The sequence below is a fragment of the Netta rufina genome (genome assembly GCF_964035555.1).
Source record: "Netta rufina genome assembly, chromosome: 7".
Taxonomy (NCBI): Eukaryota; Metazoa; Chordata; class Aves; order Anseriformes; family Anatidae; genus Netta; species Netta rufina.
Genome location: NC_140130.1, coordinates 21087228 through 21114648, shown reverse-complemented (window position 1 = coordinate 21114648; position 27421 = coordinate 21087228). Strand labels below are relative to the sequence as shown.

The following is a 27421-nucleotide window of genomic DNA, read 5'->3' as shown; positions in this document are numbered from 1 at the left end:
AACCTTCAACTCTTAATCTTACATGGAGAAGCTCAGCAAAATCAAATGGTGCTAAGATAATTATACCAGATGATATCTGTCTTCTCAATATTTCCTAAACTGTCAATTTAAAATTCTAGGGCATTTTAGAGATAGAAACCACCTCAGTGTCCTAAGCTCAATGTAAGCAATAATGTCTTTATACAGTGTAATTATTTAGGTTTTCCTGGAGGTAAACAAAAAGTAATGTTTTTTATCATGTTAAAAGTTGGCAGACAAATAAATAAAGGACTATTTTTAAAGCTTAACACCAAGCAAAAATGTAAACCTATGGGAACAGAACATTCCAGTATATAGTAAACTACCTCTGATGTAAGTAGGAATCATGGAAACAAACAGAAAAATGACTGATATGAGGAAACAAATCACTTGTTTTTTAACTGATCACTGAGACACCTTCTTCAGTGGCTGCTGTTCTGACAAGAAGCATATGACTTACTGCCTCTTACCACCACATGGGAAGATTGGAGGATAATCCTTCTAAATTCATAAGGCTGATTACATGAGAAAGATCAGGAGGATCAAGCAAGATGTGCCTTCTATCAGACACTGTACTGCTCCTTAATATCATTACGTGAGAGGTGCCTAGAGCAGGGCTGCCCAAATATTTCTGTTCTTGAAGCAGGACTTGTTCAAAATTTTGTGATAAATGTAATTTGAATACCTTTAAGAGTACCTCTCTGTCTATCCAGTACTGCTAGGTATATGTTTTACATGCATAAATTAATGTCTGCTGAATATCTATTCAGCTATTATTCAGTCACTTTAAGATCATTTTTACTTTGGCATTCATTTATTTATTTAGGATTACTGAGGTCCATGCCACTAGGTCACACTTAAAAACACAGTTAAATCATGGGGCCGTCCATCCACATTTGATAACTAGATGTCATCAAAACTCCCGGAGACTTCACTGGGACCAAGGTTTGTTATTTGAAAATAACCAAAAAGGTCCCAAAATTGACAGCATTTCCACTCTACTTGTAAAACTAAAACATAAAAACAAATAAAATTCAGTGTCCAAATCCATACTTTCCACATAGGCAAAGCTCCCACTACTGTCACCAGAATTTTATCTCTATAAGGAATCCAGAAGTGCAATTTTAGTCAGTAATATTTAAGGAATATAACCAGTCCATGACAGAAAAAAACAGCCAGCCACTGAGGCCTTTATCACACTTTCTTGGAAAAGATCATTATTTGTAAAATCAGTTTGTTTGCAGTTCAGTCAAACTAGATTGTCTGCTACCCAAATTCTGACAAGCAAATTTAAGTCAGAGAGGGTTTTTGCCCCTAATGTCTTGTCAGAATACAAAATGCACAATGAATAATTCCAGATGCCTGCAGTGCTTTAAGGATGTCATGTCTAACCACTTTCTATTGTTGACAGAATCCATATCCAGACAGCATTGCATTTTAAAGTCTTAAATATATGACAACACTGACAAACCCACAGCAAGACATCGTCATGCTTCAATCACCGCCCCTGTATAACAAGAGGGAATGTAACAAAAGGTCACAACAGCAATCAATCTTTGAAAAAAAATGTAAGACCCCACTTCTAGTGCCTGGGAGCCAGTTCTTTAGGGATTATCTCCATCAACCTGGAAAAGTACCAATAAACGTGAGGAAGCTCCTCATCCTGACTAATGCTTCAGAAAATAAAAGCAGAGGAAAAGATACAGACCTTCCATAATTAACTTAGTAGCAAGAACAGTCTCTCCCCACGAGATTACAGACCTGTTGACTGCAAGAGCTAATAGTGTTTAATCCAGGATTTAACAGCAGTGAGATATAGGAGGCCAGGAAAGACCACTGCCCTGATGGTTGGCCTCACATTGTTCCCAGGGCCTAGCAGAGTATGCTAATTCCACAGTAAATTGAAAGACTGCGTAAGATTTGGTATGTCTGCTATTATCATTTAATTATTAACTGATACCATTGAAAAAATGATAAAGAAGAGTTTACCTTACATCATGTCCTAAGGTATTACTTCCAAATAGAACTAAGAACTAGTTAGACGAGGAACATGACTTCCAAGGAATTAAAATCTCACAGTCTCAGCTTGTAAGAGCCAACAATGAAGACAATAATATATTTGCTTTAATCCACCATGCATTTAAACTATTGCATTACTGCTTCTAATTCAGATATATGTGACGACAAAGATGTTCCTAAAGATTGAAATCTCAAGAAATAATTTTCCTTATTATAGTTGAGAAAAAAATATATAAAGTGGTGGGGAAAAAAAAAATATATTAGAAGGCTTTAGGATTAATTCCACGAAGGGACCTAAACGTGGAGAGATTCTGCTGTTTCCAACTCGAATTAAGCAGCCAGAGCAATGATTATTGTGGCACCTAGTGTAACTGCTGGAGATCTGTGATACAAACAATCTTAAAAACTTCTTCAAGTTGTGAGCACTTGTATCATCCCTTTGTAAATTGATCCAGCCTCAGTTTGCATGAGCCTTTTTCTGGGAGCTCTACTTCTCTATAATTAAAAGGTGGGAGAGACTTTCATGCCAGGCCTGTCAGAACTAACACGAGTTTCAGGTTCATGGGAACACACGAATCCCTAGACTTCAGGCTGTCTGAGCCTGGAACCAAAACAAAGAGACACTCCATCCCTTCTCTTATTTTTACAGTTTGGTGTAGATTCAAGTTAAAGACAATTTGAAAAAGGAAAAGAAGCAAAAGGAAGTGTGGTATTGCCGCTCAGTGCTTTGAACTCCCACGTGCCAGTGAGTAGGCCTGGACCCGGAGCTGCTGTCCAGCGCCTGGGTGTAAGCAGGCATTCTGGTAACACACAGCAGTGGCCTTGGGATCAGGCAATGATCTTAGACTCCATCCTATGACAAGAAGAGGTTGATGGAATCAGGCACATCGATGTTGAAAATATAAAGCACTGGAAAAGCACAGGTGAATGACACAACTGGTTGACCTGAACATGGCAGAGGGAAAGGATTATGGAGGAAGAAGGCAGAAGAATGCGAATCACTTTGTGGTGGAGCTGGTAGCATGGCAGTCTCTTGCTAATGAGATTCTCGGTTCTTAACTCATCTTCTGCTAGGCCCCTAGCAACGCGATCTTGGAGAAGAACCCCAAGTATTCAACATATTGATGTTAAATAATGCTCCAAAGGCCAGAGGACAATTGTGAAATTAACTTTAGATGGAAATTCTTCAGAAAAAAATTAAAAACTCATAAGATTAGAACGAATGGGAGCAAAGATACACAATGCTACAGAAGAACTACCTTCCTAAATGTTTCGAAAGTAGTGAGAATTGAATGAAACAATCCCAAGAAAAAGTAAGCATAGGGAAAAAATTAAGAGGTAGCTTTTTACCTAGAAAGACTCTGCATTGTACATGTAAATATCTGTTCCTCCATTTTATATTGTCATCTTGATAACAAACTGATTGTTATTATAAGAGAGAAATAGGTTTCCATTTTTTCCAGTTAATATTTGCTATATTGAGTATAAACATATGACAAAAATTCAGTCAACTTTCAAGAAAATATTTTAACATATGAAGAAGTTTATATTAATCATGCCCTCCAGGAAACAAGCAAACAAACCAACCACAGATAGCTTTTATTCTTATTTTGAATTAACTTGTGTTAAAAGAGGAAAGCTCTCAAAATGGAAGGAAGAACAAATATTAAAAATTACAAATGAAAAGTTCCCTTTCAGCCTTATTTTCTTGCTATATGTGAAAAAATGACTTCTAGCATCATAATACAGATTCATTTTGAAAAAGTTGCAAAATATCCACTAACCATGGCCAGAAAGCAGAAAATCATTGAAAAGTGACATGACTGAAGTTTAACCCCCAAATGCTCTCAAATATATATTAATTTCTATTTACTTTCATTTTCAAAACTCTAATGAACTTGAAGGTATCAAAGTCAATTTGTTCTGTTATGCTAGTAAGCTACATGTAAAAATGCATCTGTCTTACTTCCCTGACAAAACTTGATTTTTTGAATGTTTTCTAACAAATGGCCAAATCATTCAACTAATTGGTTTTGAATCAGAACTTTATTTTCATAGCTGATGCTAAATGGTTTTAATATTCCATTCAGATTCAATTGTATCATTACAAAACAGAAACATTTGTGAGTTGAGAATAGGATAAGGAGAAATAATATAGCACTACAACTCAGCAGTAAAAATTTTGTTTGAAAAATCTGAGCCAATGCAAGACAATCAGTAGAAGAACAAATATCAGGAAGAGGAAAAAATACCCCAGACTACCAGACAATAAAAAAGAAACATGTAAAGATTGTGCAAAAAATCATGTGATAATGATGACAGTGTGATGCTGGCTCCTGATGTCACCATCTCCTATGGTTTCTCTTCCTGTAGTGTTCCAGACCCATGTCTGGTCATCCTACAACTGAAGGATGATGTATTTCTACAGTTTGAGCTGACCTATCCAACCCAGAACCTGCAGTCCACTGTGCGGATAGCAGCAAAGTAGTCATAACTGCAAGTGCTCCCAGAAAGTCCCTCTTCCTCTGTGCTTCATAATAGGAAAGAGGTGGAGGAAAATAGGCATCGGCTGTCTACCACCATAGCTGCAGGATTAAGTCTTACTGCTTCTTGTCCACTGTGATATCAGGTGCACTTTGCTGAACTTAAAATGGGGAAGTGGCTGCACAGCAAGGTACTGACAAGTCACTCAGAAACAACACAAGAAGGAAGAAAGTAAGAATGGAAGTCATGGTGAAAACTGGGAATAAGGGCAAACCAAGGCGTAAATGTCATCTGTGGGACATGGACAAAATGCTACCATGTTGCTTCATAGCAGGGCCCCCAGTCAAAAAAGCAAAGATTTACGAGACAGTCTCATTTCCTAATGCTGCAAACCACATGCAGTGAAGGTGTTGATGGTGGGCCAGATGATAAGCAATTGAAACTAAGGAAGTATACTGGAGATGTGAGAAGCCTCAGTACTAAAAACTTACAGCTGCTGTTCCTATTGGTTCAGATGAACCAATACAGTGAGACTTCACCCTGACTGGCCAAACTGGGAAGTGGGTTCCATATTCCTTTATACCTTCAATAGCATTCCTTTTCAGAATTCTCCCTTTCTCTTTCTTTCTTGAATTTATATAAATTACACATCTTTGTATGTACCATGGAAACCAAATTAACAATGATTACACTCATTACTTAAAATATTTTTTGCATTTTCTGATCAAATTTACATTTGCTGAGTGATTATGCTAAGCAGTTTGTCCTGAAGGTTTTGAGTAGTGTCAAACTCACGTGACTCCAGCTGCATTTTGCCATTAATCCAATCAGAAATGCTCAAGACTTAGCTCAGTGTTATGGAGCACAGTGTAGCTAAGATGTCAATCCTAAGATAACATGGTGCTCTTCCATTATTAAATACTGAATGATGGTTGAATGAACATTAGAACAATCATCTTCAATTATAATAATAATTATTATCAAGTTTGGCATAGAATAAAACCTGTGAAAGTTTAGAAATCTTGGACAACTCTTTTTCATAATTTGCTTAAAGAATTGTGGGATATCTAAAACCAGCCAGCAAGGCAGAATTTGTCATGAAAGACATAAGGTCTTTCAAGACTGCTAAAAGGAAACATAGATGAACATCACTCCTAAGACAGGAACTGAGATCTGCAGGGAGAACCATGAAATAAGAAAGATAAAATGATTCCTTCTTATAGATGGTCCTTCTATAAGAAATTTTTAGAAACAATAAAGTAACACTGATTTTTGAAACAAACAAGCAAACTAACAAACAATCAAACAAAAAAACCAGCAATGTAATTGTAAAGTATAATCTGGTCACATAATCTTTGAAAATTAACCTATTTCTTGAAATGCCTGCGGTTCCCAGGGAAGATACTTTTTCTCATTTTTCCCTATTACCAACACGAACTTACAGCTGTGTAGCTACAATTCACAATCACGCACAGTATAGTCTCAGCAAGCAAGCCTATTTATAACCACCGTTCAAGGAAAGTAAACAATATTGTTAAAAAGAATGGCCTAATTTTTCACTTTTACTGAGGTGTAATCACACTGTTTTCACAACAGTGATTTATGATTTTGTAAATTCCACTGCTACCTATTAAATGGAAATTAGGTTTATAGAACATAAAGAAATTGAAAAGTTGAGGCCAAATTATCTAAACATAGAGCACTATATGGACAATTTGTTGGTAAATGGTTTATAATAATGTGTAGTAGTATTCTTAAGTTTCAGGGAGATAAAACTGGTGTCCTGGTTTAGAGAGTAAATCAAATCAAATCAAATCAAATCAAATCAAATCAAATCAAATCAAATCAAATAAAATAAAATGTTAACTAGTCACTTCAAATAAAATGGCTAGAACACAGTCACATGCCAAACCTCCCTCCATTCATCTTCTGTCACCTATATAACAGAAAGATGAACACAGAGAGGGGTCCCAATTTTCCATTCCTATGTGCTGGTTTTAGTTTAGTGCAAATCCCTGACATGTTGCACATCTTGGCATTTATCTATAGAACTGCTTGTGGTACTGTAAAAGGCTATGGATCTGAGCTTTAAATGGAGCTAGTTGAAAACATTTGCAAATATTTATTTAGGGATTTATCAACAAATTGCCTTTCTCTCATTTATTTAAAAGCTTGTTTTACGATTTCACTGAGAGTTGAAAGTTCCCAACTTGATCAACTAGAGTTGATCACTCTAAAAGATGGTTGGAATCGTAAGATCAGGCTTAAAAGACTTAAGTTTCTACCTTCATATAATCACGGGAACACTGAGATACTCTTCTGGCTCTGGTACTACAGAGCTTATTTATGTATCAACATGATTTTCCAGACATTGTGAAAAGTGATTTTATTCAAAATCAAAAGGAGTTTATGTTCTCAAGAGAAAATATTTTAAAACCTTGATTGGAAAAAAGGCTTCAAAACCCCCTGCCAGTTGTGTGCAAAATAATCAATAACGTAAAGTCTAAATCTAAGCACAAAATTTTGCTTGTATATGCAAATCACGTGTGATTGAAGTCTTTGTGATAAAGCTGCCAATGTGTCACGAGGTATTTATATCTGTCTGTATTTGCACTATCTAGGCACTATTCAGGTTGGCTTGTGGTTATTTTCTTATTACCTGCAGAAATCTTGCTACTAAAGTTCTTCCCAAGCATCACTACTTGTCTGAAGTAATTAAACAAATTAAATTCAGCTGTTGTATCCTGTTGATTCAACTCACTTGGTGTATGCAGGTCCCTTTTAAGTAGTTGCAGATTGGGGATTCAGATGTCTGTTAAGTGACATCCCTATACCATTCTCCTAGAAAAAGAGAAAACAGCAACTCAGCAAAATGATTGAGAGAAGAAAATATCCCCCTTCATCTGGACCTCATCAATTTATAAATAAATAGATTTATTTGTAACTGGCCACACTTTCCAGGGACCCAAATACAGCATGATTTATTGAATGACAGAGAGAATTTATGGGGATAATACAAGCTTTCCCTAAAAGAATCAATTCTCTGTAATGCAGACCAAATAGTAAATACAGAAAAACACATTTCAGAGTTACTTCCACACCATTGATACATTTCCCAAAAATACAGTCCTAGCACGAAATTTAAAATGGAAATATTAATGATGGGCAAACTAAAGGCTATAAAGAACTGAAGGAAAAAAATAAACCTAACGTTTTGAACACAGAATAAAGTCCAGTCTAACTTCTCAGGGTTGGATAAACTATCAATTCAGCATATCCCAGAAACATTTGCTAAAGAGGAAGGGGGAAAAAAGAAAATCAGAGAAAAGATCCAAACAATTAGTAGACAAACAATTTTAGTTCTGGCATTTCCTAGCATTATCATCCTTGATTATATATATATATTTTTTTTTTCTAAAGTAGTTTTCTGTACAAAAGCAGAAAATCTGGTATGTGGCATCCTGCAACATTCTCCAGTACATCAGCAAGGAGGAAACGTTTAGGTCCACCACAAAGATCTCAAATGATCTTCCATGAAAGATGACCTATCTTTCCAGTGCTTTTTACATGACAGAATGAAAAGAATAGTTTTTACTAAAACCTCCTCAGCATCCAGCTTCAAGGATTGAAGTTGAATTGGAGTGATAGTTGTGGCTCTTTCATTAGTGACATGTTATCAGCCACACAAGATCCCATGTCACAACAAAAATAACTGTGTGTCCTGATCCCTCCTGGTCTACACCCTCTGATTCAAGTTGGGGTGGGAGCTGCAGGAATGGGAGTCTGTCAGAGAGGTTATAAGCATAAATTATCAAATACAACAATCATTAGCTTTTGGCATGATAACTAACTGTGATGCTTTTCAACTGTGGCTTTGATTTTTCTTTTTTAATTATTTTTTTCAGAATAACCATTTTTCTGACTTTCTGGACAAAAAAACTGGTTATACAACGATCAACATGTTGGCAGTCCCAATTATGCAGGGTAAAGAGGTGCTTGCTGTTGTGATGGCTCTCAACAAATTAAATGCCACTGAGTTCTCAAAAGAGGATGAAGAGGTAATAACCTCAAATGTTATACAACAGCACAGTTGTTAGTTCACAAAGTAGTCTGAGTGAATCTACTTCTTGATTTGAAACTGTTGTCTATTTTTTTTTTCTTTTAAATCATTTTTAGGTCTTTAAAAAATACCTCAATTTTATATCTTTGGTCCTAAGAAACCATCATACATCATACCTCTACAATATTGAATCCAGAAGAAGTCAGGTAAAGAAGGATTTGTTCATGATAATACTTTGTTTTTAAATGAGACTATTATGCCCACTATTTTATATTCTCACTAGATTATTGAAGTAAGAACAGCATCTATTCAATTATTTTGTTTGTTTGTTTGTTTTTATTTTTGTTTTATTACAGCAGTTCAATTTATTCTTTTATTCTGGAATACTCAGTATTCATATGTGGTTTTTTGTTGTTGTTGTTGTTGTTTTTTCATTAAAAACACTTTACCATTGTGACAATTTACCCAATTTCTCTTTTGTTGTAAATAGATGCTTTTGTGGTCTGCCAACAAAGTATTTGAAGAGCTAACAGACATAGAACGGCAGTTTCACAAAGCGCTGTATACTATTCGAATGTATTTAAATTGTGAAAGATATTCTGTTGGTCTCCTGGACATGACTAAAGAGAAGGTAATATTCATTTTGCCTACCTGTGAGAAACGTGTTACTCCTAACTTTAAGTTATAAAGTCTGTCCTTCTAGTTTCCTACATATTTCTAGTGCACCCCTCTCCAAGATAAAAAGATACCGTCCCTTCTAATACTTTGGGATAATTCATATAAAATCTGACTGATTTACAAAATAAGCGTGGCAAAGTACATGATTAATATTAGGGCTAATTCTGAAATAATTTTTCATATTAATAAATACATCTGAGTAAGGAAAGAAGTGTAGTCTGATTATTGCTTTATAAATGCCTGCTTTCTAAAACAGCAATTAAAGTGTACAATTGGAGAGATAAGCTTCATATTTGTCTGAAATTTACTGGTTAACATATATTGCCTGGAATATCCTTAATGTTTTCTTAATTTTGTCTGAAATGTGACCACACAACTGTTGTGGAGAAAAAAAAAATGTTATCTGCAGATTTCATGTTACCTCTGAAGACAGACCTGATGTTTTCCCTTTTGCTAATGCCTGTGTATTATTTTCCCAGGAGTTCTATGATGAATGGCCAATTCGGCTGGGGGAGGCAGAGCCTTACAAAGGCCCCAAAACACCTGATGGAAGAGTGAGGATATTCATTTTTCTTTTTATGAATCTTAATTCTGATGTTGAGTGCCATGTCACCTACATGTTTTTCTCTTTTTACTTAGGAAGTCAACTTTTATAAGATTATTGACTATATTTTACATGGAAAAGAAGAAATCAAAGTTATCCCGTGAGTATTCATTGGCAGCCTGTGAATATGTGGTCATTAGATTTATTGCTGGTATAGAATAATAACGTGTCTGTATCTGCAGAAATCACCTAATTTCATTCTCTCTCTAAAGGTCACCTCCAGCAGATCACTGGTGTCTTGTCAGTGGATTGCCAACATATGTTGCTGAAAATGGATTTGTAAGTTCATATCAAAAGTAAAAACTCTTAACCTTAAAGTTTTAATCCATGCAGTACTTCTGATCGGGAAAAAAAAAAATCAACAAAACAACCTTCCCTATACCAAAAAGCCTCTATAAAAATACTGTGCTGCTTCCAGAGAAATCATGTGAAATCATAGTCTGGACAGAGACAAGCCCTCACAATAGTAGCACAAATAGTCAATTATGGTGACATCAGAGGAATAAATTGTGTGTCTGATGTCATTTTGCAAATGTGTGAACTATGTTAAATAAAAAATGTAAAAGTAAGAAAATAATTTTATATACAGTTCTATTTTTTTTTTCTTGCAATAAGTTGGAAAACATGGGGTGGGCCAAGTAAGCCAGAAAGTATGTGTAGCTCCCAACTAGTACAGCGCTATTTTAACATGGCATGTAGCATAGCCTAGATACTTAACTCAAAGTCATGGTGAATGACAGATATTAGTAATCTTACAGCATTTGTAACAGCAGTAAGGACGAAGCCCTGGGAATAAGTACTCATTTATTTACTCATTTTAAACTGGCATGGTAGTGGCTTTCTTAAGCCTTATGTTTATGCACTGAGGCATCATACATGAGGCACTTTGTTATAAGCACTCCAGAATTATGTTACAATAACCACAACTGCATTAATAGGAATGGTTTTACTTTTTGTAGCTAGCTAGGCTGCTGACTATTTTTACCTTAGCAAATATATATGCCTTCTTTAAACATTAGGCCAAGTTTAGTGTACGTTACATTGCCTTTAAACAATGCCCCCTTTTCTTTCTACTGCAGATTTGTAACATGATGAATGCACCAGCAGATGAGTATTTCACATTTCAGGTAATTCCAGTGATGATAAGATTTATAAACTTTGTGGAAAATATGCTAGTGTTTTCCACCAATTAGTTATACATTTGGATACATAAACAATTCTGTAATTTGTAGGACTTAATGTTACATTGCCTATATCAATAGCTGTAATACTACTTTCAAAGAAATATGCAGTATTTCCTGCTCTCTGGCTTTCCTACAGAAAGGACCTGTGGATGAGACCGGATGGGTTATCAAAAACGTCCTCTCGTTGCCTATTGTCAACAAAAAAGAAGAAATTGTGGGAGTTGCAACATTTTACAACAGGAAAGATGGAAAACCTTTTGATGAGTATGATGAACAGATCATTGAAGTAAGCTTAATATCATTATAGGCTTTAAGGAGCCATATGACGCTAATCAAAATATTATTGTAAAAACATTTGTTAATATCTAGAAATTTCTAATAGGCTCTATTAAGATCAACAGAAACACTATCTTCTTCACCATACAAGTTCTTAAGAATCAGAGAATTTTATTACCCTTTGTAAACCTGAAAATTTATGAGTTCGTTTATGTTCCAATCATAAACAAAAGTCAGGCGTAATTTTTAGTTTTAGTCATTTGACTTTTTAATGATGGTCAACATTCCTAATTAATGTGAGTGGGTAAAAAACAGAACAGAATAGGATAAAATGGAATGGTTCAGGTGGAAGGGACCTTCAAAGTTCATTTAGTCCAACTGCCTGACATGTTCAGGGCTAACCAGAAGTTTAGCATATTACTGAGGACATTGTCCAAATGCCACATGTAAGCAGGTATGCCATGCTGCTTACCAAAGGACATCATGCCTGCAAGCATAAACTCTAAGGGAGTTCATGCACTTTGGCATGATAAGATGTTACACAGTGCATTCAAGCCCATCCAGCTATCTTAAGCCCCATAAGCCTCAAAGTCCTGTATACAAAATAGGACTATGGGCCCTTAGTTACATAGGTTGAGACAAACATCATTAAAAGCTCTAAGGGTCTAACAGAATCTGCTGATGGAAGGTAAAGGTCTCTAACAGGTAGGGTTGCACATTGCTGTTTAAAGGGCACTACCAGAAACTGAACTTAAAAAAAAATAATTCAAATCATCTGTTCAATTTTATTGTCATGTTGTCATCTCCACTTTGCTTGGCTTTGTTCTAGACTCTTACACAATTCCTGGGGTGGTCTGTCTTAAATACTGACACTTATGACAAAATGAACAAGCTTGAAAACAGAAAAGACATTGCTCAGGAAATGCTAATGTACCAGACAAAGGCCACTCCTTCTGAAGTTGAATCTATACTGGTGAGTTTCTGTCCACAGTCACAAAATTAAAATAGGAAATTTGCTACACAAAACTGAATATGATATTCATTTTTCATTTTTAGAAATACAAAGAGAAATTAAATGTAAAGAGTATAGAAGAATGTGATGAAAAGGATCTTATCAGGATTTTGGTAAGTCAATAAACTAAAAATTTGACTTTTGAAAGCATGTTGACATCAGATGGTAATGGACCCTCCTTACAAGAAAACATTGTATATAGATAAATTCTGTTTAATATGATTGATATTAGCCATCAGTTCCACAAGCTAGATCGAGCTAATTTAATTTAATAATACATCTTCAACTTTGTTGGTTCCTCCATGTGCACATCCCACTGGTACCTACAAGGAAACATTCTGTCCCAAATATGTGTTGACAGACTTGGATAGCCAGAGTTATATAGAAACCTTTATATGAATAAACACTTAAAGTGTTGAACTCCATTAAATGTCCACATGAACACTGCTATCCCTATAATTATATTTATTTCATTTTGGACATAAAAGAGGGTACTTTGATCTAGGTTGCTTTCATTTTGAGTAAGAGAACACATACAGAAGCGTCCAGTAGAACTAACCTAGTTTCTCATGAATTTTCCTGCATTTCTCTAGACAGAGAAGTCTTACTGTATCTAAACCAAAATTAAAAGATGTGCTTCGGGAAAGCACCAAATGCACTCTGACTGTTAATGATCGAAATAGAACTAGGTTGAAAAAGAAACATCAAACACACACAAGTCTGTTGACTTATCAGCCATGACTATATCAGCCATGTATTTCCACCTATTACACCACATTTGCTAATGCAGGCACGTGTATGTGCATGCCAGGGTTCAATGCTGAAGTTTCACTGGCTCCCACAGAACAGATGCTCACACAGCTTGTAAGTGGTGAAACACAAAAACATCAACAGTCCATGTGTAGCTCCACACACCTTTTAAAGAAAACAGAGATAAGCATTCTTAAATCTCTCTATTTGCAGAGCAACAAGTGATTAGGATGGTGCTGGCCTCCAAATGTAAAAATATAATAACACTGGTATGAATTTTTAAATCTCCAGAAAGAAAGTGTGTTCTCTCAACACTGTGGTGTCAAGTATTTAAAGGTCTTATATGTTCTGCACTGCAAAGACAACATGAAAATTCTTTATCCTATTTAAGGCCTGGAATCCCAGATTGTTAATGAGATAAAGCAGGTGTTTCTAGATCTGATGATTCACAAAGTAATGGGTCTTAAAACACCAGTGCCCCAGGTTTCCTTGTCCTTGACCTCTGAGCAGAGTAAATTTAAAGGAAAATCCAACCAAAGGAGAAGGAAATGCTGTTCCATGGATGTTCAGCATTCTTTGTTGAAATACATGCAGAGGGGGAAATAGATTTAGTTATAATTTTCCTTATTTGTAAAAAGAAGATCATTTACTGGCTATGTGGCAGAAGGGAATAATTGTGGTCATATAATCTATTTTTGTGTTGCAGCAGACATCCTTTAAAATATACTACTGCTCTCCTTAGGCTTTGGACGTACAAATGGAAAGCATTACAGCACAGTTTGCTAATATCGTTATTACCGGTTAGGCTATTCAATGTGAATCCATATAATGTATACAACATGAAATTTGATACAAGCTTCTTAACATTTGTATCCTCTGAATTTTAGAATTTAGTAAATGCTTTCTGGACATTCTTTAGTACAAGGAAGAGCTGACCTAAGCTCTGTATCTGCTCTTCAGGGAGGGAAAAGTCTTTGAAAGGCATCCAGCAAGCATCTGATAAAATCTAGTACGTGGGGAAAATAAAATGCACTTATACTGTCCACTACTTCTGGAATGATCCCTCATTTTCATCAGTGGTCAGGGTTGTTCAGAACAGGCTGCTCTAAATCACAGAGGATGCTTCTAATACAGAATCACCACCAACTACAGCAGTAAAAAGGAAATGACTAAGGGATTTGAAGTAAGCCATAATAACTGAAAACTACAAACTTTGTACATTTAAGCATTGTATCAATTTTTATTTTATGCATATATTGAGATCATTCAAGAACAAAGCAGTGAAGAACCTACTGAAAGCAAACAAGAACATAAGTAAAATTATTCAGCCACTCAGACTATTAGTTGTGAATTTTTACAATTGATTTGTAGGTTTATCCACTCTGCTTTACATCTGCCAAACAATCCCTACAGATTTCTCTGTGAAGCGTATACAGGTTATCACAGACACAAAGAGAGATTGTCAAAGCAGACAGGGTGAGGCAGACTAATTTAGACAGGGTGAGACAGACTAATTGGTTGTGGAGCATCAACAAACCACCAGCACTCTAGAGGTTTAAAAATGTACAGGAATCCTTGGTTGGCTGTAGGCCAAAAGGGAAGAACACTTTTACCAGGAAAAGCTGGGATTGTTTAATAATTTTGGCTGTGAAAAAGATTAACTGCAGCTTTGAGACCAGGGTAAAAGTGGGAAGCCACCACGGCCTGCGTCTTCATAACTAAGGAATTGCTGAGATTGTCACAACCAACTGTTCTGGAATTCAGGGTAGGAAGAAACACCACCTGCCCAAGACTTTCACCTATTCTCTTGGAGAAGAAAAACAGCAGTACCACCATTGTGTTTCAAAACTTAATGTGCATTAGATTCTACGGAAACCTGAGGTCTTTGACCACAAAGCAAACATAATGTCCTTATGCACTGTTGTTTCCACTGAAGAAAGAACATTTTTCCCAACATTGTTCAGCCATAAAAATCCTTGTGCTTTTAACTTTCCCTAACAGAAGGAAGAATTACCTGATCCAAAAGATTTAGAACTATATGAATTCCGCTTCAGTGACTTTCCTGTTACAGAGCATGGCCTGATAACTTGTGGAATACGACTGTTCTTTGAGATAAATGTTGTCGAAAAGTTCAAAGTCCCAGCAGAGGTCTGACTTTTTTTTTTTTTTCATCTTGTTTATGTTTCTTTTAAGATAGAAGAAAAATAGCTGGCTGTTGGTACTTTAATATAGAAGTAAGCTATATTAAGTGTGAATAGTATTAGTTATTGTATGGATAACAATATTCATTCTTAAGCATTTGCATGTCTGTCGTAAAGTCTTAAAACTGATCCTGAAATTGTGTGATTTGTGGAAGGAATTAAATCAACATACATTTATATAAGAACATTTTGGTGTTGCCATGTTTAATTTAATAGAACTTGCATGTTATCTGAGTAATTTTACAGTATGTTCCATTAATTTTATAGAAATTTCATAATTTTTTTTCAGTTAACAGCACAGTATCAACCACTTTTAATCATAACAGGTCCTTACAAGATGGATGTACACAGTCAGGAAGGGCTATCGAGATATCACATACCACAACTGGCGGCATGGATTCAATGTGGGACAAACAATGTTTACGCTGCTGATGGTAATACTGCTAATATTAACTTTACATTCATTATTTATTTTTTCTTTCAAGGCAGGTGCACACTCAGAGTTGTTTGTTTTCTTTTACAGACAGGCAGAATAAAGAAATACTATACTGATCTAGAAGCCTTTGCGATGGTTGCTGCTGCTTTCTGCCATGACATTGATCACAGAGGAACCAACAACCTGTACCAGATGAAGTAAGTGCAAATACTCAAATATATGGCTATGAAGTATTTTTAGTGGTAAATGAAAACAAAACAAACCAAACAAAAAAAAAAAAACAACTAACAAACAAAAAAGTCATCACATGGAAAAATATAATGTAGATATTTCAGTTTATATAGCATGAATGGACATTCATCCTACAGAAGATTCCTTCCTCAGTATCTGTCAGGTCTGCTGAACCAAAGACAAAATGCAAAAAAAAGAATCTTAGAAGGATCTGCTGGAGCTGTGGTTCATTTTTAGGAGAGCCTTAGCTCTTACAACACTTGTTGTAGTGGAGCCTTATGCACATGAGACCACACAGAAATGAGAAAAGAAAATTAACGAGATAACAAAGCCAAAATTACTGGCAGTGAGCGGGAGCACAGAAGCCTGCAGAGTCTAAAGTGCTAATTGATTTGTGTAGGACCTACAAGGACTTCTGCCACAGATTTGTCCTCAGCAGCAAGCCAAGGTTGAAGGGGAGACTGAAGCCTCAGAAGTAATCATCACTCCTTTTCTCCTCTTTAATGCCTTTCAGCATGTATAAAAGCCCCTATCTAGACCACGGTTGTTTTGAGTTCATGCCAGGCCTCTGTAGCTCCCAATCTGAAAATTGGTTCAGGTGCCGTAAGAGGAATTCATTGAAGCAAATGAGACGGCTCTGCTACAATATGATCAAAAGGACAAGAATTATTTTGCCTCTAACATTTTTAAGTGAAAAAATATTTAAATGAAGATCAAGAAGACAAAAAAAATATTCTGGGACAACAGCAGTTAGGCTAGAAATATAAAAACATCTATGTCTGTTGATATTACAGTAGGAAAAAAATAAATAATTAAAACCAAACCAAACCAAAACAAAAAAAAACACAAAACAGTTACAATAACAGTATGGCAGACAAATTCATATGACTTATCTGTCATAGCCAGCAAAATCCAAAATCAAACTTGTGTTCTCTTTCTTACTGCACCAGCAGTAACATAAAATTAGCTTAAATAAAAAGAGTAGAAAGTCCCTAACTGGATTTATTTTTTTCAAGATAGGGCAAATTCACTTTTCTGGAGAGGAATTCATAATGTTGCACAGACAAGGGTCAGCTTAAAAAAAGACAGGATTTCAGGTGCATTCTTTTTCTCAGTTTTCTACTGGCTGATTTGCCCAGCTTTTTTGTTCCCTCCAGTGAGTTTACTGACTGACCTAAGTCCTTTCCTGAGGTGTGATCTCATCATATTATATAGGATTCTGAACTATTGAGATTGCTTTCTGCCATGGGATTTGTTACACTTCATGAAGTTATGCTTTGCAATTCATGATACTTTGTTTTCTGAGTGTGTAAAATATTCTAAAGGATTTCTTTGTGATTTTTCCCTTGTTGATACTAGGTTTTGGTTGAGATATTAATAACAATAATGTTAACAATATTATGTAATATGAATTAATATTGTTAACATTTTAACATTATTGTTAACATTAATATTAATATTAATATTGTTAACGTTAACATTAATGTTAATTAACATAATTAATATTAATATTAATGTTAACAATAATGTTAAAATGTTAACAATATTAATTTGTATTACTTTAAACTTGCCAGTTTATTACAACATTACATATCATGGTGAGACCAAGCACTCTCTTGAAGAGTGATCAATCTGTCCTTTAGTCTTTCATGTGATTTATTTGGGTTTCTGTGTGCTAGGCAGAGAACACAAGTATCTCAGGATGTCATGTGTACCAGGAGATTATAACCGTAATTTTTGGAGCACTATTTCCCACCAGCTGTATCTCCAGAATGATTCATCCTCCTTCTCTGCCCCTGGACGCACTCTGCCCAGGAGAGCAGTTTCAGACTGCATGCTGGAGCAGTGACGTTAGGGGATTTTCTGATTATTCTCTGGGATTCTCCAGGTGACGTAGGAGAAAGAGAATGACAGACACTGATTCTTATTCAGCTGACTGCCTCTCATCCAAATAAGTTTAAGGGGTTTTAAAATCTTCCTACTGTGGTCTTCCCCAGCTGAAAGCCCTCTACTTGAGGTCATATGCGGTAAAGCTATTTATAGAAGCTATCAGCTTTGCTGTTACGCCTGGAAGTCTGCCTCCTCTACACTGGCAGAAAATACAGGTAGCCTATACCAACCCACCTTAGGTTATCTCAGGAATTAAGTTTTTGGCCAATGGAGGACAGGAGGAAAATATGCTTCCAAACATGCTGAACCACCTATAATGTAGCTAGGACACTTCTCCCTTCCTCCTGCTGACATAGTCTAAAGCAGAATTACCTCTTCTTGAAGTCTACCCCAGAGGGATGCTTTGATGCTTTGAGCTATGTGCTAAGACACATTGAACACATCTGAGCTGTGTTCAATTTCCAGCTTGTAGAGCTGGATTTGTGCAGTTCATAAAACAATGACTCTGAGGGAAGGGAGGAGTCAAAGGGTGCCTGAGGAATTAAACTCTATTATACCATTACTTTAGCTTAAACTTTAGTGAATTAGTATCACAGGGGACATGCTCCACAGTGATTACAGACAGACAACAGTTCAAAAGCCATGCCACACAATAAATACTGAATGATGGATACAGGCCCTTTTAAGGCAACACAGAAACTATGTAGATTAAACAAACAGCCAAATAGAATGTGCAAGATGAAATTGTGGCACGTTTTCTAAAAGACAGTTTTTGAACTTTGAGGCATCTCCTTTGACTGTCAGCGGGCACTGAACACCCAGTACTCTTAATTTCTGTCTTTACCATAACAAGAATGAAGGCAAGCAAGCATGTTTTTAGTTCTGCCTCATACTAGTGGTCAATATATAAATCAAATTATTGAATATGCAGATCAGAAGCATTTGAATCACAATCATAAATAAAAAGAATGCCTTCAAAATAGTATAAACAATCATCTCTTTTTCAACAGATCAGCTGCTCCACTGGCAAAACTTCATGGCTCTTCCATTTTAGAAAGACATCACCTAGAGTACAGTAAAACCTTACTGCAAGATGAGGTATGTTTGCATGAATCTTCTGCTTACACTGATCAACACAAAAGATCCAATTAAGTTGCGACATTCCAAATTTCTCCAGCTTTTATTCATTTCTCTAATTCTGAAATAAGAAATTATGCTCAAACTCATAAGTTTAAAACAAATTCTTATGTACTGTCTACTTTAGAGAAACATCAGTAATTTTGCCAGAAATTGATTCTCTCGAGATAAAAAAAGCTTGCCCTGTGGGCCTCACTCACATGCCTCAGTTCTTTCTGCTTTCACTAAAAATCTGAAGTAGAAAATACATGGTGTTGTAATTAGACTACTGCCCCTCATTCTGAGTTCAGTTGTTGTCTCTGGCAACTGAGGAACAAAGGGATGAAGCTGTTTATGGAGGCTCCCCCAGCCCCCCCTATATCTCACTAAAACAGCTAAGGGAGCTTCATGATTCTGTGGCAGCTCCCATTACTGCTCTTCCCTGCATTAGAGGTTTTCTCTCTTCTCTTCTGCCACCCTAAATGTCTCTACCCCCCTCTCCCTATCACTTTTCATACCCCTGCTGCCTCAGCCTGGGCAGGCACATGCCTTTCTTTGGGCCCACAGGGGCACTGTGTGGCCATGCACAGTGAGATGAGGGCCATGCACAGAAGGCATAGGGTGCCCTCAACCCTCCTCAGGCTCAACAAAATGGCGGCACTGCAACCAGCCAAGGCCTTCTGCCCCACAGAGCCCTGACCTCCTACATGGGTCAGCCATTCCTCCCTAAGTGGTGCCTGGTTGTTTCCCCACTAAAAGGGAAAAGACTACTTAAAACACTTTAAAGGATATTTTTCAGGGAAATAAGAAAAAGAGTTAACAGTCTAGGCCTGAAAACTGGTGGCTGGAAGACCCCTTCCAACTTGTTTGCACCAGTGTGGCAGGCACTCACTTCCACATCCTTTTCCAATTTTCTAATCCTTAAAGAAGTACTGTTTCCTGACCACTGCAGGGCATAATCAGAATAAATCCTTACACTTACCAGTAGCACAGTGGTCTTAAACACAACAGAATATTTATGATTTTAAAAAAAAAAAAAAAAAAAAAAAAAAAACTATTTACCTTTATTGATGGAGATGTACTTTTTCAAATGTGAGATGCTGGGGCCTAACCACTGCTTTTTGGTGGAGCAATTTTCAGAATCTTTGAAGGTGTTGAACTTGGTATCTGACACCCCAGTGTATCGTCCCATCAGTGATATGTATCCCCTCTGGATACGCTCCAGGGCCTCAATGTCCTTGTACTGAGGGGCCCAAAACTGCACGCAGTACTCGAGGCGCGGCCTCACCAGAGCAGAGTACAGGGGGACAAACGCCTCCCTAGTCCTGCTGGCTACACTATTCCTGATACAAGCCAGGGTGCCATTGGCCTTCTTGGCCACCTGGGCACACTGCTGGCTCATGTTGAGGCAAGCCATCAGTCAGCACCCCCAGATCCTTTTTCCCTGCACAGCCTTCCAGCCACTCTGCCCCAAGCTTGTAGTGCTGCATGGGGTTGTTGTGGCCAAAGTGCAGGACCCAGCACTTAGCCATGTTGAACCTCATCCCATTGGCCTCTGCCCATCGATCCATTCTGTCCAAACCCCTCTGCAGGGCCTTGCTACCCACAACACTTCCCCCAACTTGGTGTCATCTGCAGACTTACTGAGGGTGCATTCAATTCCCTCATCCAAATCATCAGTAAAAGTATTAAAGAGGATGGGCCCCAACACAGACCTCTGGGGAACACTACTGGTGACCAGTTGGCAGCTGGATTTCACTCTGTTCACCACTACTCTCTGGGCCCGGCTGTCCAGCCAGTTTTTAATCCAGCAAAGAGTGTACCTGTTCAAGCCATGGGCAAAAGAATTACTGCTCCATAATCATCTGGAAGGACACCAGACAAGATATATTTAATCTACTAGACTATCTTGACGTTAGATTGTGCATAGGCCCTGCCCATCATTTTAACAACCCTGCTTGTAGAAATGAGCATTTGATTTCTTCATTGGCCGTCAGAGACTACCATAACTGCAGGTCTGAAAGTGCAGGGTAGCTTTCTTTGCCATTATTCTTTGTCTATGCTCTTAATCTGAAAGAGGAAAGCTAAACTATACCTTTCTCTTCCCTTTTAACCTATAAGATTAACTGTGTTGGCCAGAAGTAATTCATCTAGAATCACTTGCCTGAAAAGAGTAGCTTTTGTATTCTGTATATATAAATGTCATACTTTACCATAAATTGCTTCAGCCAGTCAAGATTTCGTTAGTATTTATGACATTGTTGTGGAAAAAAAAAAAAAAAAGTATATTTTTATTTGGATTTCAGTATTAGACACTTGTGTAGCAGTAATCGACAGAATGGTATTAAAACTTAAGAACTGCTCTTGAATGAAGGCCATCTTTGACAACTGAAAAACTTTTCATTTGTAGCATTATGTTGATTTAGGCCATACATGCAGTTTTATTATACTGTACTGGACAGGGTGTATACTACAAACCAAACACAGTTTTATAAGAGGAATTGAATTCGTAAACTTTCCATCTTGCAGAGTTTAAACATCTTCCAGAACCTAAATAAGCGCCAGTTTGAAACCGTTCTACACTTATTTGAAGTTGCAATAATAGCAACTGACTTGGCATTGTATTTCAAGTAAGTACTAAATTCTGTGTAATTTCCTACTGAAAAAAAACACCTCGGTCCTATACGATTTACATCTGTGGTTTACTTGTTATGTGCAGAGTACAGAGCTGTATTTTAAATTGTTTTTAATAACGCTTAATTCTTATAAAAAAAGAAAAACAAAAACACAAGACATTCTTAGTTTCTTTATAAACTTTCAAATTTAGTTAAGTGTCTGTAATACTTCATATACATACAACAGGTCATTCAAATATGCGTTTAGTTACAGCAGACATTGTACATGTATTTCGGAAGTGTGGATTCTGTAGCCTCGTAGTAAGGTTGTCAGCATGTATTTAGTGTACCATACTATAGCTACTCATACTAAACAGGAACATGCTTATGACATGGAAATTGACATTCTGGTTTAAGAACAGACATCAAGTGATCCCAGTGCTAAATATCCGAAAGACTTCAGAGATAAATTACCTATCCTGTTTCAAGTTTACTAACTTAACGTGCTTTTAAACAGGGTATTGAGTTTTTGGGTTTTTTTTGGTCCAGATGTCTCATGACTTGGACAATTTAAAGCCAGGAGACAGAAAAAGTTTAGTAAGTTGTTCAACAGAAATAAGTTAATTTTAATGAAAATTAACTTTATAATTCATTATATATGCAAATTAAAGGATTTATTAAGCAATAATAAGACATCTATATTTTTCAGAGTTTTCAGTCAGGTTTTATGACTTTTCTTGACATATGACGAGAGAGAGCTAAAGAACATTTATTAGCTATTTGTTTCAATTTTCACAATTCATTATGTTACTGGAAGGGATAATATTAAGGAAAATATAATACTAAAGAAACAAGAATGTCACCCCAAACAGTTTAATACGCAGAGTCAGGAAACCGGTTATGTGGTTGTCAGGAGCTAGAACATATCTCAATGGTATACAGCAAAATTTAGATGTGTTAGGTTAACTAGAAACCTTGAGTTTGGTGGGAAGAAGGCATCACTCTGAAACTCTTGTGACCAGGATACAATTTTGGAAAAGCATAAATATGAGAAATATGGTTTTCTATTTTCGATGCAGAATTTTTTGTTCACTACCATATGGTTTATTGGTATGTTTTCACAGGAAAAGGACTATGTTTCAAAAGATTGTGGATGCAATTGAAAAAATGGAAACAGAAGAGGAAGCCATTAAATATATATCTATTGACCCAACCAAAAAAGAAGTCATCATGTAGGTGGTTAATATCTTACTTTTTATTCAATCAGTTATCTGCAGCCAGATTTTAAAAGTATTTGGGCACCTAGATATGTAAGTTGAGACTTGGTGTTATTGTATGATGATGAGCATAACCATGATTTTAAATAAGAAATAGATGTCTACAGGATTCTCAAAAGGTGCGTCCATCTGTATCTTAAGTATCTAAACACCTGAAAAAAAAATCTGTATTTTTTTTTTCCCCTTTCATCATCCTAATCATATTCCATTTTGCCTTACATTTTCGAAGGGCTATGATGATGACTGGATGTGACTTGTCTGCCATAACCAAGCCTTGGGAAGTACAGAGTAAAGTAGGTACTTTTCAGACAGTGCTGCATTTTCTGGCTGTTTTATTGCCCATTTGCTACATGATCATTAAAAAAATATTTATTACTTATTATCATTAGATAGATATTTAACTATTTGCACCCAACTATCTTTCCAGAAAACAACCTTTATTTATCTGTCACTGAGAGCATAAGGGCTCCATGATGCCCCCTTCCACCCACACTACAGTTTATCTACCCTTTTCTACTTGTCAGTCAGCTAAAATCTCTGATTTTGTCACCTGTTCTAGCTACCCTTAAATCTTAATCCATTATTTTTGTGTTATCCAATTTTTGCTATTTTTCAAGTACTTTTAAGGTACAGATTTCACAACAGAACAATTTGAATGAAATGTGCTTCTTCTGTAGATCTTGGTGCTGTTTCAAAGTAGCTTAATCATGCTAAAAATAAATTCAGTAATACAGTGTGACACTGTGTTGTAGATAAGTACCTCAAATACTTCAGTACTTATTGACCATCACACTCAAGTTCATCTGTTAGTCTTACGGATATAGGTTTTAATAACGCATAATCCAAATACAGCTGCAAGATGCTTGTGGAGCATTCTACATAATATGCATTACAAGAACTAGAAGATTCTGTTGTGTTGCTAGTATTGTCGTGGTACTGCTGATGATAATCTGTCATTCAGTCAGTATGCACCAGAATTTCAAAATGGTAGATAATTTACTTGCTGGAAAAAGCACACCAGAGATTGTCTGTAATTCTTGAAAGAAATACTCAACTATCTCAGAAGGGATTAATGAGTGGAATTAAATTGTCTTTGACCAAAATTCTCTGTTTATAATGCAGCTAGCAAGAAATAAATGCTCTTTTGTGAGTGTGAAGTTAGTGGGTGTGGTTAGTTAAATACCAAACTGAGAATACATTGATTTAAACAGTATTATGCCAGTCTGAGTTAATCAACATTTTCAAATTTTCTGGAAAGCTTTGTCCTTTCCTTTATCTATTTATTTATTTATTAATTCATTCATTCATTCAAATTGACTACTTTCTGCTTACATTTCCATTGAATTATGATTCCCAGGTTGCCCTCATGGTTGCAAATGAATTCTGGGAGCAAGGTGACCTGGAACGAACTGTGCTACAGCAACAACCAATTGTAAGCACTAAATAATTTAACTGTGTTAAGCAATATTATCTCTTATTTAAATATTGAATAGATAATTGTCCATGATGATTATTAGATCATTACATCCAAAAGAATGATGTCTGCATCATCTAAATTACTGCTATTCTGTTCTAGCCCATGATGGACAGAAACAAAGGAGACGAACTACCTAAGCTCCAAGTTGGTTTCATAGATTTTGTGTGTACATTTGTGTACAAGGTAAGAATAATATTTTTGGTTTTCCCACTACAGCAGTTCTGATGGAGCAATTAGGGACAAACCATTGCACCAAAAAAAATCTAGAGAGCAGCAGGATTCATATTTATAGGGTAAATAACTATCACAACCACCACAATTTTTCAATCTTTTGTTACATAGATGAATTGCTACCACAAAGCAAATTCAAGAGGTGATATTAACTGAAGATCTCAGTGAAACTCAAGGGCACTTAAGTTTTGTTACTACCTTCCTTGAAAGACTGAATTAGAAAGCCTAGCCTGAATCTTCAGTCCCATTTAGTATAAATACGCAACATGTACATGGTTACAGAATCCAATTAATGGCACAGTGAAGGGAACAGAAAACTTGCAACATTCTGGAAGTATAGCTATTACATGTCTTCTAGAAAGCAATGAAATGTCAACATTATTAATACCCATCTAGCTTTTCATATTAACCCAAAATATCACAGAAAAACGATGTGTACCTGAAGATATCAAAATATTACATCTGCTTGGAATATACTACGGGATACTAGACTTTATCATTATATTCTGATATTTATAATCACATGATAAAATACCAGGTATCATAGAATAAACCACCATTGCAGGCCACCAAGAATATGCTCTCAAATATGCACTGGCAGGTACTGGCACATTTTAAAAACATTTTTCCATTCTGTAGAAAAAAACACTACCAGATAATAACACTACCAGATACTTTTGCAAGTGGTTGCAAAAGAAAGTGAAATCAAATAAAATTAATTCATCTAGTATACATACTGAAATAATTAGATTTAATAGAAAAATGAATTCAAATGTTTTTATCTGCAAAGCAGCAGTATTTCTGGGAATTCAGACTTTAGAAATCATCAGTGTTTACAATTTACTAATTTACCAATTAGGAAAATTTCTAATTTACTAATTAGGAAATTTTCTAATTTACTAATTTTTAATTTAAATTGATTGTACAGGAATTCTCAAGGTTTCACAAAGAAATTACACCTATGTTTGATGGTCTTCAAAACAACAGAGTTGAGTGGAAAACACGGGCTGATGAATATGAAGAAAAGATGAAAGTTATTGAGGACCAAAAGAAAAAAGAAGAAGAAGAAGCTGCCAAAAAAGGTTAAATAACTTCTAAGATTTTCCTTCATGTATACGTAAGGCAGTCAACATGTTCTCTCTCTGTAAAATTCACACATGCAATACACTTGTGCAATATTCTTAACACTAATGATATGTGAGTTCTGATTTAGCCAAATTAGCTTTATCCTTAGTTGAAAGAGGAGTAACCTTTCAAGATGACACAAATCCAGTACACTGACCTCATTTTCTAAACTGCATGATTACAGAAAATATTTATAACAGAAGTGAAGGGAATGTAAAATTTCTTTTTTCTTAAGACATAAAACTGAATGTAATTAATCACCTCTATTTATCTGTCAACGTTACAACCACCTGAAATATGAGATGTATCAAAATTCTGCATGGCATCAGCCTCAAATGTATTCAAATGCTTTGTTTAAGCTAAAAACAAAAATTTAAGGAAAAGGGATGAGAATGGACAGTGTGTTTTTGGAACATCCCCGCTCCTCTTCCAAGTTTGAGATAAAGCTTTTGGCTCTAGTTTCCTGTCATTGGTTCCTTGGTTAAAATATGCTCTCATAGTACAAATTTAATACTAATCTAAGAGAGCCCAAGTCCTTAAATTGAAAGTATGGCTTTGCATATGATAACCCAGAAGATAATCTCATTTTATAGAAACTGAGAACCTATCACCCAAGTGTAAGAGTGAAATTAGTCAGTTACTTTTATTCTGTGTTACATGTGGAGCATGAGCTCTGGTAATCAGCTGAGATGACTGAAGAAATTCAGAGATTAAAAAACAAATTGTGATTTCTAGAGAATGATTCATTGTCAGCTAATTTAAAGAACAGTTAGTTTACTCTTATAGTTTATATTGCATCTGTAAAACAAAACAGTACTGAATAATCTATTTGTTGATCAGTGTCTGTGGGAAATAGGTGAGTATTTTCCAGATTTCACACAAAAGAGAGGTTATTCAAGGCTACCCATCAAGTTACTGTCAGAATTTGAAGCAGAACTAGAAAGTTATTGGCTCCTAAAAAAATTGTTAATAGGCTAAAATTTTAAAAATGTTCCTGTACTTATTAAGAAAGCACTGTAAGCTACATGATTTAATCAGAGCAGATTTTTGAAAAAGATCTGAGTCAAGTTATTACTGTACAAACACATTTTTTAAAGTTTAAAATGCATTGTATTTTATCAGGCCAAATTAAACATTATCCTCCAAACAGTTAGCATGTATATTCCTACATGAACTGTTAAACAACTTACAATAAAACTATATGAAATATTTTTCACACTGTGATACCACTTACAATCTCATAGGAATTAAGCCCACTCCATTCTCTCTCTGTTTTATTTTAAAAGGCTTTTTTTTTTCCCCAATTAATCTTATCATTTTATTAATTTATTGCTGAGAACTAGCTGGTTCTGAATATGAACACTGGGATGTAAGCATCTGAGTTTCACAGAAATACCAGCAAAAGCCAAACCTCATTACATATTTGCTTTTTTAGCAAAGAAGATAGTTACTGAAGTCTATGTTCTTAAGGTTCCTCTTAGCTAGAAATAAAGTAATAGTTTAGGAATTTAGAACTTTAGGAAGAATCATATACTGATATTCCCACCTGAAGGCAGGACCATCTCATATCATTGGTATTTTGGAGTCAGTTAAATCACTGACTTAGGGAAAGAAATATTTTCCCACAGGGAACTTTACACAGGCTGGCATGGACAGACTGATTTACAGGAGTTAAAGATCTGGTCTTCTTTGCATATCATAGTTAGTATAAAAAAATACAAGTGAATTATTTTGTCT

General features: G+C 35.8%; 1 protein-coding gene across 1 annotated transcript in view; it reads left to right on the top strand.

Moving 5' to 3' along the window:
- Positions 1-27421, top strand: part of PDE6C (phosphodiesterase 6C) — a gene marked incomplete at both ends in the record, with an annotated part of 29809 nt that overhangs the window by 1275 nt on the left and 1113 nt on the right. Inside the window, 20 exons of the mRNA XM_084290494.1 lie at positions 8427-8579; positions 8698-8787; positions 9072-9212; positions 9739-9813; positions 9899-9963; positions 10076-10142; positions 10943-10990; positions 11184-11333; positions 12153-12296; positions 12380-12448; positions 15087-15233; positions 15613-15720; positions 15810-15919; positions 18854-18941; positions 21489-21589; positions 22699-22806; positions 23081-23144; positions 24209-24283; positions 24428-24511; positions 25488-25641. Coding sequence (XP_084146620.1) covers positions 8427-8579; positions 8698-8787; positions 9072-9212; positions 9739-9813; positions 9899-9963; positions 10076-10142; positions 10943-10990; positions 11184-11333; positions 12153-12296; positions 12380-12448; positions 15087-15233; positions 15613-15720; positions 15810-15919; positions 18854-18941; positions 21489-21589; positions 22699-22806; positions 23081-23144; positions 24209-24283; positions 24428-24511; positions 25488-25641 — 2041 coding nt within the window. The remainder of the gene's footprint in view (positions 1-8426; positions 8580-8697; positions 8788-9071; positions 9213-9738; positions 9814-9898; positions 9964-10075; positions 10143-10942; positions 10991-11183; positions 11334-12152; positions 12297-12379; positions 12449-15086; positions 15234-15612; positions 15721-15809; positions 15920-18853; positions 18942-21488; positions 21590-22698; positions 22807-23080; positions 23145-24208; positions 24284-24427; positions 24512-25487; positions 25642-27421) is intronic.